At 37.6% G+C, this 15,210-nt stretch overlaps 1 protein-coding gene across 1 annotated transcript; it reads right to left on the bottom strand.

Annotated features, from left to right (window-relative positions):
• Window positions 1-3,864: 3,864 nt before the first annotated feature.
• On the bottom strand, window positions 3,865-13,819 carry pcbp2 (poly(rC) binding protein 2). The gene is made up of 12 exons (XM_027009802.2): window positions 13,660-13,819; window positions 10,862-11,014; window positions 10,437-10,469; window positions 10,062-10,178; window positions 8,715-8,846; window positions 8,446-8,574; window positions 8,204-8,278; window positions 8,042-8,083; window positions 7,817-7,889; window positions 7,679-7,734; window positions 6,908-7,077; window positions 3,865-4,948 (listed from the first exon to the last, which is right to left on the bottom strand). The coding sequence occupies exons 2-12, from the start codon at window positions 10,952-10,954 to the stop codon at window positions 4,912-4,914; spliced, it is 957 nt and encodes a 318-aa protein (XP_026865603.1). The 5' UTR covers window positions 10,955-11,014; window positions 13,660-13,819; the 3' UTR covers window positions 3,865-4,911.
• Window positions 13,820-15,210: the final 1,391 nt, after the last annotated feature.

Here is a 15,210-nt window from a genome sequence, read left to right as displayed (position 1 = left end):
ATGAAATCTCTCCCACTATATGAGTGTTAAAATTTTGAAATTTGACCACTTGATTTGACCCTGGATAACAACTCTGTGTTAGTCTAATAAGCAAATTGCCTAGTATAGATAATAACTAGTCACTTGATAGTCTATTTATTTAAGAGGATGCAAAACCTCAGTCTAAAAAGGGCAATCAACCTGTTTGTCATTTCACAAGCTTGTGTCCTCACAGTAATTGTGTTAAAAAGGCACAGATTGACCAATGTATGTGTATAGCAGAGTTATTTAAGTGGCATTATGGATGTAAACACAGATATATTATTAAATCAATATGGTGCAGTTTTCTGAGCATTGGTTATACCTAGTCCTAAACTTGCTAAAAAGCTTTTTACTTAGTAATTTACTCAATGACTAGGATTCATCTTTGCCCAGAAAACTAGACTATTGTATATTGTAGAATTATCCAATAGGAGGCATTATGGGATTATCCATTTTCGCAACATTCCAGCATCATTTTGCAGTCTTGTACAACTGAACGATGAACTGACCAAGGGTGAAAGCTTGTATTGATGACTCACTTCATGTATGCTAGCTGTACTGAGCACTGAACATTATACTGTGGGCATTGTTTAGATATATGGTGCTGGGGGGTGGGGAGGTCAACATTCTGGCTTTGACTTCTGGGTAACACAAGTATCTAAGGGACAGTTTTGCAGGTGCTTATTTCTACAGCTCAAACTTTTGTTAGCTCCAGGACTGCCACTGGCCATACATGACTTGGAGTCCATGAAAAGACAATTGGCCAAGCTGTGGCAGGGTTCCTCGTTCTCTTTTGATATTTAACCAGTATCATAGCCACTTAAGGGCAGCTGGCCAGACTTTGACAATACTTAATGAGTGTCATTTCAAAGTAATGCAATAGTTGGCTTCAGAGGTTTTGAAGGAAGACAATGTCAACCACCTAAGTTGGCAGTACTGTGTGAGACTCGCTCAGTAATGCTGTGAGAAAAAGGGGGTCAAAAATTCTTGATTCAAAACAAATCCTAAATTGCCTCTCCTACTGACATGATTGCAGCTTTAAATCAATTATCATATCTGTGCCAATTACATAAAATGTCATGCTGGTTGCACGACTCCAAAAATGTAGACTCCAAAATGCAACGCTAAATTTGTAAAATTAGTTTTGTATCCTTAACCTATTTTCTGACCCTTTTTAGTTTTCTAAGTGTGACTGTACAAGCCTTCGCCCATGGCCTTAGTCTCTCTAAAGAAACAATCCTACAGGATACATTCTGGCATACAGAGGGTTTGTGCATTTATCTAATTGACTGTAAAGGCAAAAGAGAAAAAATCTAGGAAAAAAAAATCACTTTGACCCATAGTTCAAGGTCCCTTTCAGTAATATATATATATATTTTTATGCCTATACGGCACAGAATTATTCAATGTCAAAGTCAGAAAAGTCAGGGATGAGATCATTGAGGGAGTCAGTAAATAGAGCAAGTGGACTGAAAGCAGGCTCCCTCCTCCTTTTGGCTCTGTGGAATGCAGAGTGCAATGCTGTCAGAATTTCTTCCTTTTCTGATTAGATGTTAAGCACACTCTAAGAATGCAGTCATTAATAAAATGACTGTCAATCAATGAAAGTGAAAAACGTTTAGCAAAAAAAAAAAATGAAGCAATATGTTCTGTGTACATTTTAACCCTCTGGTTTCCTTTAAAAAAGATGATACAGTCCTAGAGGGATGTCAGGAAAAAAACACATTCTCCAGCCTGTCTATATATATGGCCTTTGCAACTGAAGGAAACTAGATTTACTTGCTTTCAGTTAGAGCTAGTGCTAAACAAGAAGTACAACCTCTACGTAGAGACAAAATACAATCCTCTAGAAAACAAAACCCCCTGAGACACTGGCTAAGCTGCCCTTGAGTGGTATGGGAACAGCATGACATCTTTAGATTCTATCATTTTATGTTTTTAGTGCTGCTTAGCATTAATGTACAGAGTCTAACAGAGGACACAACATTATTAACATTTATTATAATGAGACAGGCATTTTCTTCTGTGCACATTAGATTATGTGGTGGATGGGGTAAGGGGGGGACTAATAACATCACTCTTATTATATTTCACCTCCACCATCATTAAGAGTTGTTGTACTCTGATATTCTAATATCAGAGTACCATTTTGAGTACAGATATATTGTATTTATGTGCAAATGGGGATTGTCAAGTTAAATGTCCTGTGATATTAGCTCAATCATCCAGAATAATGAATGTTTAAGTTGTTACTCCAGAAATACAAAATAACATGGGTGTGGTAGGGAACAATTACTTTTTCTTTTTGTGTTTTAGCAATAGGAGATAAAATGTCCTCTGACAGACTCTGTATAATTGTAACTAATATACAAAATATATTTAAATAAATTATAATGATGAGCAAAAATAAAATCTGTACTAGACCTCACTATGTTCTGTTTTCTGCCTATGTTGACAGTATGAGCTTAATACAGATTTGGTACTGACAGAAAATCACGTGCTCTTGTGTTCCTTGTGTCTTATATGTGTTAACAGAATAACATGTTCATGTTTTTAATGTCCAAAACAATACTGAGTCATAGTCTCTCCACTATTTTTATATAATTCTCTGGTTGTTTTCAAAAATATTGTTACAGTGCTTTTGACTATACTTAAGCAGATAAGATGAAAGAGGAAAAACTACAGGTGAAGAAAAGTACTGAATCACTCATGCAATCAAATTATCATCACAATATTGGGCTTCAGTGAAAAAAACAATAAGAACAAATTATCACATTTCTGTCTTCAATGCTCCATCACTGGAGCTTCAGTGAGCTACAGACATTGATATTGTAGTTTGTTTTTGTTTTGTTTTTTTGGGTCAGTCATGCAGTGCTACCTTTAACCATATCATAACGGAATAGTGTTCACTCATGTATGTTTGTCACAAGTTAACATTTTGCAGCCTTATTTGCTTTATTGCAATTTACAGTTGATTAAAACAAGCAACGTATAACTTCTTGAATACTGTCACAAAACCCCCTTGGAAGAGTTCCAGAAAGACCCCATTGAGACAATAACTGTGGTAAAAAATAAAACTCAGAATAAGAAAGGCTTGGAAAAGAAATGCGAGGTAAAGAATTTATCCTCTCCTGGCAGGGTTTAGACACCAATGAGAATGAGCAACTGATGTTTTAAGGTAGTTTAAAGTTGAAGTCACTGTGAACCAAGTATACCTGAGTCTGTTAGGCTATGTTAGTCTGTTATGGAAACAGATGGTGTGTTATAGGTTGCTTCCTAATGTCAGAATACGTCACTTTGTGACTGCATGACCAGTTGATATCAGGCAGGTCAGCAAGTGAAGTATCAGGTTGTCAGGCTGAGGTGATGGACTGTCACTACAAGAACTTTAGACTACCAGAGTAGGGTAGGTAGGAGTAGATAAAAAGTGAAAAAATGCAGTTAGAAATGTTAAGTAGAGCACTTTATAGTGAAGCAAACATGTTAATTACTCTAATCAGACACTTCTATAGAAACTCTAAACTTGCACGGTTATCAAGTTCTCCAACCTTCTAGGTGGACTTAGTAAGTCTAGTTAGAGACTATAGGCCATCTGCTGGCATGCATGTTTGTGACCATTGCCTACTAGATGTTATTTTAGAGGTAGTTTATGCTCAGCATTTAGACAGGTTATTCAGGGGACACGTTTGTGGGTGCTGATCTGGTACAAATATTTGCTTGATATCTGGAGATTAATATGTTGCTGCATACAGGGACTCTACAGTGCTCATTTACTACAGTCAATGAATAGGCTGGGATATAATCCATGTACATGCTAAACCAAAACAAAAGAAAACACAAATGTAGATTGAGCATTTCACATCATTTTAATTTGCATTTATAATTCTTCATTCCTGTTGCACTTCAACTCTACAATATTCTGAAAACGTGCACAAAAAAGGTTTAGGTTCTCCTTTACAAAATAAAAATTTTAAACCAAGCAAATAGAGAAAAGAGAAAACTAGTGTTACTTCTAGAATGAACCTTCTAGTTGATTAATCAGTTGCTCTATATAAACAAATGAGTCAGTTTGGAATCCTTTGCAGGCTCCCCACCCCAACAGGTTAAAAAAAATATTCTCTCTGTTTAAAAGAAATATTTGCAACTCATTATTATATCAGGAATATTTATCAATTTAATCAGAAACGTGAGACACTCTTGCCCATCCCTCTATCAAAACGGCCTTCAACTTCTGCGGAAAAATAACAATATAAAACATACAGGAATGACAATATTTGACCAACAAATCAACAAAACCACTGCAGTCTTAAACCCACTGAAACACCCCACAACTTGTGACAAAAAGAAAAACAAAAACCAGTTAACAGGCGATGAGCTCGTCTGCTCAAATTCATCCAGACCCCAAATATTTGCAGTTTTCTAGATATAAATTAAAATAAATAGACAAATTTGTATGGTACAGGGAAAAAGCTGTGAATTTATCACTAGTTACTGTTTTTTATTAGTTTTTTTTCTACATGTTTTGTAAGAAAAATCTGACAACAAAAACCTCAATATTTGCTTTTCAGATTTTCCCCATTACTTTCAAATGTTAATGTGTACAACAGGATATACATTGAAAATCAAAACGTTAAAAAACTATACGCAAAGGGATTTTAAAAACATGTCCATGAAATAAATAAATAAAATACCTATGCATATTTACTTCCAGAAAATATATTCATGAAGCATATATTTATGAAGCACATCTTGGGTGGATGAGGACAAAAGCTAGGTTGAGAATACTTGGTTGCTGTTTTTCTGGGGTTTTTTTTATTATTTTGAGTGTGCACATGTGTGAAGTTGAGGGGTGGGGGTAACTGGCAAATGGAGATGCAACATACGAGGAGATCAATTTGCAGCCAGTCCTGTTGCCTCAGACGAGAGCCTGTAAGAGAAAACAGTGCAATACTCAGCTGTAGTACAACAGAACACACTGCATAACAGCACACGTGTTAGTATGTGTAAGAGCAAGGGTACTGTACGGTGTAATCAAAAGCATCAGGACACCCACTGTAGTTACTGATAAAATAAGCCTCCTGCAAATTAGTTTGTCTTATGAAACTATTGAGTTAATAGGAGAGTATATGGGATGCATAATACAAAATGGAAAATGTAATAGACTTGGACAGATAAATGTAGGGAGCCATTACACTGCAACTTTTAGGAAAAAGTACACACAATACCTTGAGGAAAAAGAATAATGAGAGACTAAAGATGACCACTCTTGCAACAAAAGCTACCAAGGATATCCGCTGCGGAGACAAGATGAACTCCTCATGCATGCGTGTCAGTAAATCCGTCAATTAGTGAAAATTCCCATGCTAGACCAGGCACTAGGGGATCCAGCAAAAAACATAGAACAACTCCAATACAAAAATTGGTATTCAGTTTGTCAAGCAAGTCCACCCCAGCCTTGACATGGAATATGGAATCTAATTTTTATTTCATAATGCTTACAAGGATCAAAGTGTATGTGGATTCAAATTTGTATGGTGCTAAAGTAACTTTTGATGGAGTATCTCTCTCTGAAGCAATTTCAAATAACATGTCTTGTCTATACATTCCTTTTTAAGCACATACCAACACTGAAAACAAAGCAGAGGAATTATTAGAATGGTTCTCGTCCTATATTTCTAATAGAACACATTTTGTTGTTTTAGGTAAACAAAAATTGCACACTGCTACCATCACTCAAGGTGTTCCACGGGGATCTGTCCTTGGCCCTCTCCTGTTCGTTATCTATATGCTACCTTTTGGTCAGATTAGCCGCAGCCATGGTCTTCACTTCGACTGTTATGCGGATGACTCTCAGATCTATATTAACACCAAGGCTAACACTACTTTACCTCCCGTTTTATTCTCCTGTATCCAAGATCTCAAGCAGTGGATGAGCATTAACTTCTTAAAACTCAGTCTGATAAAACAGAATTTCTACTTATTGGCCCAAATAAAAATAAAAATTCTCTTATCTTAAATTAAATCTGGACAGTACCTTGATCCTCTTCCACAGTTAGAAACCATGGCATACTCCTTGACTCCTCTCTTTTGAACCCCACGTCAAGTCTCTGGTCAAAAATGCCCCTTTTCACCTCCGTAATATTGCTAGGCTTAGGCCCATGCTCTCCACACACGATGCTGAGACCTTGGTTCACGCCTTCATCACCCCCTGTCCTGATTACTGTAACTATCCTCAGTGGCATCCCTAAAAAAAACATCCGCTCACTTCAATATGTCCAAAACTCAGCCACAAAAATCCTCCTTCATATAAGGAAGTCAGTCCACATTACTTCTAGTCTACATCAGCTACACTGGCTCCGCATCCCTGAACGCATTCAGTTCAAAATCTTCCCTATCTAGCTCAACTCTTACACCCTTACACTTCAGTCCTTTAATGCAGGTCTCCTCTCCATCCCCAAGTTTAGACTGGTGTCTGTAGGAGGCAACTCCCTTAGTGTCATGGCCCCAAACTATGGGCCACTATCTCAATCTCTCCACACTCTCCTCCCTCAAATCTCAACTTAAAACATACCTCTTTTCCCAACAACTTTCATAACCTCTTTTCTTATCCACAGTTGTTAATTATTGTGTTGTCAATTTGGGTCAATTTTATTTACTTTTTTTCCACCATCACTGTAAAGCAACCTTGTGTGTGTGTGAAAGGCACTATATAAATTGTTAATAATAATAATTATTAATTAATATAGAAGTTTCTAGCCAAGGTTTTGATCCTTACTAAATTCTAGACAAAAAAGTGTGAAACCAAATCAGTGTGTGTGTGTGTGTGTGTGTGTGTGTGTGTGTGTGTACGTAAGCACAAGAGTGTACACATGTATACATGCATTACCTAGCATTGATGAGGTATTCAGCCAGGCTGATGCTGGCAGGGGAACCGGTGATGGTAACTTGGCGGTCACTGGAGCCCTCAACAGGGTTGGCGATCTTAATTTGTGCTCCAGACATCTGACGAATCTCATTTATCTTGGCACCTTGGCGGCCAATGATGCAGCCAATCAACTAAGAAATAACGTGGCCCAATACGGCAAGTTCCATTAGTAATACTGACCAATACACCCTCTGAAACATGACAAGCTTAAGATGGAAGATCCTAAATAGTGAACATAATGTGATCTTAAGCATTGCAAATATAGGGACACCTCATAAAATATTTGCATGATTGTTTTTACAAAAGATACAAAATCCTAGTGCAGTTATGGACACCCACAAATCTTGTACTGTATGTAAACTAGGCAGCAAACAGCAGCACATTTTGGGGAAAAATTCCTTCAACATATAAACATTTCTTAAAAGGGACTGTTGACTTCATTGCATAAATTGTGCTATTTGAATAACTGGGTGGCAAATTAAGTTATTTTGACCATAGGGATCTTGATCCATATTTATTTTTAGTTTTCCTTTCACACCTTGGTGTTTTTTCAAACTATTTATGTTTGTGAAGAAGCTTATCAAAATTCTGTTTTACAAATTAAGAACTTGGATGAACAGGTTGCAACTGATACAAGCATAAAATTATTGATCCTCAGTTTGTGATTATACAAATAAAGATCTACCCAATAATTCCCTGAAATGAAGACAACATCCACACAAACTAACTCACATCATTTGGAATGGTCAGTTCATGAGAGCCAGTCTGAGCAGTGGCATCCATCCCAGCTGTAGAGGATGAGAACCTTGTATCAGCTCCCTTGATTACAACCAACACAGAAGCATGATGCACGATATCTTTATGACTCACCAGTAAAGCCTTGGCCACTAGGAGCCAAAGGAAATGGACTCTGCTGCATTGCCAACTGGTGAAGTTTAGTGAGCTGTGAAGAGGGGGGAAAAAGAATCTTTTTTTTTTTCAGAAAAAGAGACTGACAAGCATTTCTAAAGTTGTTAAATGCCAAAAAGCAAAGACACCATCCCCAGGGCTGTGGATTGATGGAAGCCTTTCAAGTGTGAACAAAATGAGTCTTACATCAGGCTGAGGAATGGCATGCTGTCCCTGAACCGCATATGCCTGAAAGCATCACACAAAAGTCACTCGACAATGACAGTCATATTCCACAGCAAAAAAAGAAAAATAAATAAAAGATCAAAGTTTGCCATCCTGATAAAGACTGCCATCTGCCAAGCTTACCTGTCCTCCAGCGAAGATAACAGGCGAACCTGAGGGTTTGGGTCGATACGGTATGGTGACACCTTTGGGAGGAGACTGTGGAAAACGAGGGCGACAAAGAAAGAAAATGGAAATGTCCAATGAGCAATTATCCTGTTCATAGTAAAAACATTCATTCATGCTAGATGTCAAAGTTGACCAACATATCTTTTTTTTGTTAATACCGTAAAGGATGAAACAAGCATTAGTAAGCGCTTGTTTACCTCCAGCATAACTACGCAGATCTGTTTGACACACTCAATGATGGATAGCGGTGTCCCAGCAATGGTGATGGCTCTTTCAGTAGAGTTAGGCAGCATGTCCCCTGCCACCTGTACCTGAGCTCCGGTTGACTGGACACACACAAATGTGATTCTATACAACCCAGCCATCCAATTTATTAATCTTTTTAGGATACAATTAATTTATATCCTCAAACAAATGGTACATAATATGTCATCCACAGGAGGTCATGGCAACAGTCCACACCTACCTCCCTGATCTCTTTGATCTTGCAGCCACCCTTGCCAATGAGAGAGCCACACTGACTAGCAGGGACGACAATGCGCAGAGTGACCGGAGGCTTAGACGTGGCCGTACTATTGGACATGGAGCTGCTGATGTCCTAAAATTGGAAGTGTCAGAGGAGGAAGGTCAAAGTCTCCCAAGTGGCTCAACAGAAAAGCGTTTGCCCCATCAAATGTTGAGTTTGATCCCCGATGATGCCACAGTCATCTGTGGCCAAAAGCCCGAGAAAGCAAAACTGGCTGTGCTCTCAGGAAGGGAAGGGTGGAATACTCTCTTCTGTCAATTACAGCAGCATTGGCCAACTGCCATTGGCCATTTTTGTTGCAAGCACTTCTCAATGAATCAGTAGATGACCAAAACACAGAATATGGTAAAACAAACCTACACTTGAAATTGCTCTAATCTTCTGCCAAACCTAGGCATCAAAGTGCTCCACCACTTTTCAATTCCACAAGCTCCAGCCAAACATTTTTCCAGAACTCTTCCCTCCAAAAACATGCATGGGAGGGAACTCTCCCCTCCAAAAACACACTAGCTCTTTATGTAGATGCAAAATAAATGACAGAAATGCCTCCCTGAAGTGAACTTTCCTGATTGGTAAATATGTAACCCTTTTTTAATTTGTATTTGCTCATTACTGAGCTCAGGAGAGGCACAAGATACATTTCTCTCGCACAGGCATTAATTTACTAATGGTCATTAAAATGTAAAGACAACTTAGCTTGAGAGTTCTTAAAATAAGTCACAGCAATTTTAACAAAGATGGCACTATGTTACTATGCTACCAGCCCTTTTCAGATTAAACAGAAGAGCAGTTCATTCGTCAATCAGTTTACTATAAAAGGGTTGTTACAAGCAGAGGGGAGGTGCACCCTGTCCTAAAAAACTTCTGTACCTCCAGCTGGGTTTGGTTCACTGATCTCATTTAAAGTGCAAAATATGCATAGCAGTCAGAGCTTTCAGATGCCATGTATGTGAAGGCATCAAAGCAAAAATGGCAGAAATGTGCATATATTATTTCATTTAAGACCTCCATCTCCATTTGGGAATTCAAGGTTCCAACACACACTAAGCTCTGTGACTGGTACAACACAAAGGGCCATCTGTACAGCTGCACAAGCCGGAGCTGGTGGAGGGGGGCTGCTGTCTGTCAGTCTAGTAATGTCATTGAAGGTCTCAAGCCAGCTAGTATTCAGCACTGAATCCAACTCCCCCCAGATGTCACGAGGACAAACCTCAATTGGCAACTGTGGATTACAAATTTACAGTTAATTTATTAACAAAGAACATGAGAATGTTGATACATGAATACCTCTTCCAGTTTGTCAATGATCATGGAGAAGGCTTTGAAGATGGCAGTTGTGGGACCAGCCAGGGTGATGATTCTCTCCGGGCAGTTCCCTTCAGAGATGTTGATGCGAGCGCCACTCTGTGCAGAATGCCAAGGAAGTGAGAGAATATGAAAAATAGACAAAAACAGTGTGAAAGTGAGTGGGCCGCCACCCCCCCGCCAATGAGAAATTAGGTCTGAAAAGAAATTTCAAATGTAATAATGAGCACAAACTAATCCAATTGAACCAATATATGGAATAATATTTTGGTGTATGAATGTAAAGGGATGTAAATTCACTGAAATAAAACAAAGTGAAGCAATGAAAATGAGGTAATGTAGAAAAAATATGTTCACCTCTTCTCGCATCTTCTTCACCGATTCACCTTTCTGGAAGGGGAGTTTTTTTTAAAAAAAAAAAAAAACAAAACAAAGTTTATTATGAAATAAAAGTAATGTTAGAAAAACCAACAAAATCCAAGTGTGTGTGTGTTTGTGTTTTTTTTATATATATTAGTAGAAGAGTATGAAAACAAATACACGGTAAAGCCAAATCTTTACAGACTATTTTAATTCATTATACTTTCTCTAAATTTTCAAAGGACTAAACGAAAACTAGAAATGACATGATGGGACAACAACAAAGTTAAAATAAAAAAACATTGCAATATCTTTCAATTCGATTGTTTCAGTATTTGAAACTGATTTTTAAGAAGAAAACAAAACATATTAGATTACACAGTACCCATTGCTTGGTTTAATGGGAGAGTAATAAAACTGACCTTCCCAATAATGCTGCCAACCTCCTTCCCATGCATGAGCAGCCTGATGGTGAGTGTGACATTGAGTCCACCTTCAATCACACCAGAGTCCATCCCTGTGCTTTAGAGATCTACCTGGTTCCGCTTTATGTTCTTTGGTCACCAATGTTAAACCTGTCACATACACATCATCTAAATTCAAGTTAATTATATGAGCTTTGCATTGTCAATTTCGATGCCAATACGGTACTTGCGAAAGGTCTGTGGTGACGGATCACAAATATGGCTCATCTGTGTGGTTTAGAATTCAGATTCAGGTTATATCAATTCTGGGACATGACGTGAGCATAGATACAATTAGTAGTAAGCCTCTTGGTGAAAGTGCCAGTTAAGAAAAATATATAACAAATGTTCTTAATTTATTTTACTGCCAAGTGTCATTTTAAGTCTTTTAAGAAAGCAAACCCATTAATAAACAGAACAAAAGTCACCCACAAATTGATGTGAGAACATGATCCAAATTGTAATCCACTCATGTACTAGTCGGACAATACAACTGTTTATGCCATTTTAATACAGTGGCATAAAAGTAAATTATTTGCCTCAATTTTGCACACCTATACAAAGAATAAAAATGACTTATTTCAAAACAATTAAATACATACCAATAAATAACCAAAACAAAGATGACAGTACACGGGATTACTTATCTTTAATGCCAAATAATTCATTTATAGAAATAGGTGGGGGGAAAAAAAAGCATCACCACAATCTTGTAATACTTTCAAGGATCCTTCACTGACCATTTCATTGATCTACAGTACAATATATAGAAACATACAGGGGGAAAAAAAAAATATATATATATATATATATATGGAAACCCATTTGAGCTGTCCAAGTCAATACTGCACTGGGGAAATGGCCTTCAGCTGAGTGGAAAGTTATTTTTGGTAATTAAAAACTCCAGAAATAGAAAGCCACACAGCTTTCAAATTGCAACTGCATTCAGCACGAAATCCCAACCAACTCAAATGATTAAACAGACAGAATTCATAAATGGGCCATTGAAAGTTGCCCCACTGGGAAGCAAATGGTGACAAAGGCTGAGATTTGCCAAAAGGTTGCCATTTTGTATCCTAACATCCAGAAAAGGTTCACTCGTTCATCTCAAACACTGGACCAAAAGATGCCGTCCCTAGAGTGGAACACACAAGTATCAAGAGGTATTAGGGCATGGCATGAATGCCAAGCTAATCAAAGAGGCTGGTTTCAAATAGTACTGCCATATTTTGCGTGGATTGAAGAACCCACAAAAAAAATGGATGAAAGGGGTTATGGCCCAGACTTTCTGGATATGGGATGACACTACTGGTCAATTAAATAGAAAAGCTGCTCTGCCTTCAACTGAAATTAACAGACATGTACACAGACATTAGAAGCAATTAAAATTGTAATTGTAATGTCAAAGATAAATCCTACATAGAATTTCTGGCATGAGCAAGGACACATAAGGAGAAAAGGTTGGACAGTACAAGTCCATGTTGGCCATTATGGCACTGGGCCAAAATATATGATACACCATGTTCAGGGGAAGGTGTTTTGGAGAAATCCACTGGTGGGAGACAGACTGAAAAAATGCATCTTCAGCAAGACCACTGTGGAGAAGGTCCATGTGAACAACTACTGAGTTAAGATGAGAAATATACAAATCACTGGCTTACTACCCAAGTAGAAAAAAAAATAGCAAGTCAATCGTTTTGAAAGGCTAGAAGTGATGCCACGTTGCACTTGAAGTCTTATTAAAACAGGAAAATAGCAGAGACAGACAAAAAATGGGGGATTAATCATGTTTCCAAGTGTCATTAGAGGGACGTGACTTAACCTAAATGCTCACAAGGCGAAAACAACATGAATATTCAATCTCTTCTGACGACGGACTCTCTAGAAATTTATTGGACGCAAAACGCTTTAAATATTTTAGGTGAAATTTCCCTTATTAATGCGCACACCTTTTATTTTGCTCAAAAGCTAGCTAGCCAAAGAAACAGGTACATGTAGATAGTAAATACATAAAACATTTAAACTATACAAAGAATGAAGAAAAATACATAGCTACACATACAAGAATGAGAAAATTACTTATTTTTTAGCTTCGTTTAGCATAAACTAAGCCTTACTAGCTAGTAGCTAAACTCACATTAGCAGGGCCCGACATGGAGTAAAATTGTAATTATTACGTCATATGCAACCCCGTAACCACAGAAATAATGCACTGACAGAAATCCAACTGGCTCACATTAAGTGTTAGCTAGCAAAATGTAATTCGGTAACCAATAAATTTTAGGGCCGGATGTGAGCTAACGAAATCACCTTTTGGGCATCACGACGTCGTTTCGTGTCGAAGTTAATCTTAGCGGTCAGATAAGATAGCTAGCTAACTATCCTGCCAACATTAGCTACTCTGCTAATATGTCATTGACTCGTGTGTCTTAGCTAACACAGCTAGCTAGCTGGCTAGTTATGCTATACTAGCTATCAAATGTTAACAGGCTTAACATGTTTTTTGTTTCATATTTAGAGACATCGAAAACATAACAATTAAGACAACAATAAGAAAGCTGGCCAAAAGCATTAACCTAAACTGCTATGATCGTGAGCACCTAATTGTTGTGCACGTAGTTAGCGTGCTAAACGAGTTAGCCGTGATCTACGGGAGACCGCAGCGGCCTAGTGAACGTACGCACTCTGCCCAACTGATCGTAGTTTCCTAAATATTATAAATAAAAAAATACGTAGCGAATTATATGTATGCTTACCTATTCCAACCCTGGCAATGTGTTCAGGGGAGGGGTAGGGTTTAGAGGGTAGAAGGGGAAAGGTTCGGGAGGGAATTTTAAGAGGATTCGGGGAAGAGGGAAGACACACAAATGCGTGATCAGACTCCACTCTTCTCTGTACAAAGACAACAAAATGCGCTCCAATCAACTTTCACCCATGACCACACCTTTCGTCACATTCCCGCCCCTGTCCGTCTTCTTCGTCTCCCCCCCCCCCCTCCATTTATGACACTGAAGCGCAATCGAGAATATCGCCACCAGCTGGACAACAAAAGATGACCAACGTATTGATTCCCTACTTAAGCGTTTTACATAACTATTTTTAGGCATGCAAGTAAATAGCTTATAGAAGTTTACTTAAAAATTAACACAACATTTAAGCATTTTTATGTGCTACATGATTTTAAAGCCACAGATAAATTTGTAGATTCAATCTAATTTATTTGTTTAGATTGTTTGAATTAACTTGCTTCTCCATTTTAATGTGACTATTTTATATTGGATAATTTCATTCAGTACTTTTAAAAAAAGATAGTCAGCTTTTGTCCATTACAAAAAGTAATGTTTTATTACTTCACTTTAGGAGGTTATTGTGAGTTGCTCTGGAATGAGCGTAACATTTTAGTGTAACATTTGACATGTCTACTGTCAATCTTTGAAAGAAATATATTGTTCCATATTATCCTACTTTTGGTTCTGATCCTATTCTAGTGTTAGATATCTGACACTCACTTAAATTGCATGAAAATCTGTGCTATCTGAAAACAAACCTGAAATTTCTATTCCAACATTTCCAATTTCTTAGTTTAGGTTATTATATACAAGACAATCTGCTGGTTTTTATTGAAAATGAATATAATGAATAATTGTATTGTGAAACATATGAAATCAGAATTCAAGCATAGGTTAGACTAATTAAATGGTTGAAATTGTAGTATATTGTACTGAAAATTGTAATGAAATTGTAATGAAGTACACAGAGGTCCCAGAGAAACAGGTTATTTTGGACAGAGGTCCTTCATCAGCTGTGAAAGCAAAGTGCCTCTGAATTTATAATTTATGATTTATAAATTTATGATTTATAAACTATATGGAAAAGACTATTGGGACACCTACACATTACCTCTACAGAAGCTTTGATGACACCCATTCTAAAAAAAAAAAAAGGTTTTAAATCAAGATTTTGGAGTGTGTCTGTGGAATTTTTGTCCATTCATCCAGAAGACCATTTATGAGTTCAGACACCTATGTTGGACAAAAGGCCTGGCTCACAATTTCTGTTCAAGTTCATCCCAAAGGTGGAGTTAAGGTCGGGTTCTGCGCAGACTAGTCAAGTTCTTTCACACAAAACTCACCTAACCATGCCTTTATGGCCCTTGATTTTTCCACTAGGGCACAATCATGCAGGAACAAAACATGGTCTTCCCCAAACAGTTCCAGCAAAGATGGAAGCATACAATTGTCCAAAATGTCTTAGTATACTTCACTGGAGCTAAAGGGCCAAGGACAATCTGTTACGCTTGCCGACTG

The sequence above is a fragment of the Electrophorus electricus genome, chromosome 18, assembly GCF_013358815.1.
Source record: "Electrophorus electricus isolate fEleEle1 chromosome 18, fEleEle1.pri, whole genome shotgun sequence".
Classification (NCBI taxonomy): Eukaryota; Metazoa; Chordata; class Actinopteri; order Gymnotiformes; family Gymnotidae; genus Electrophorus; species Electrophorus electricus.
The sequence above is the reverse complement of the archived record's forward strand: the minus strand, read 5'-3'. Positions and strand labels throughout refer to the sequence as shown.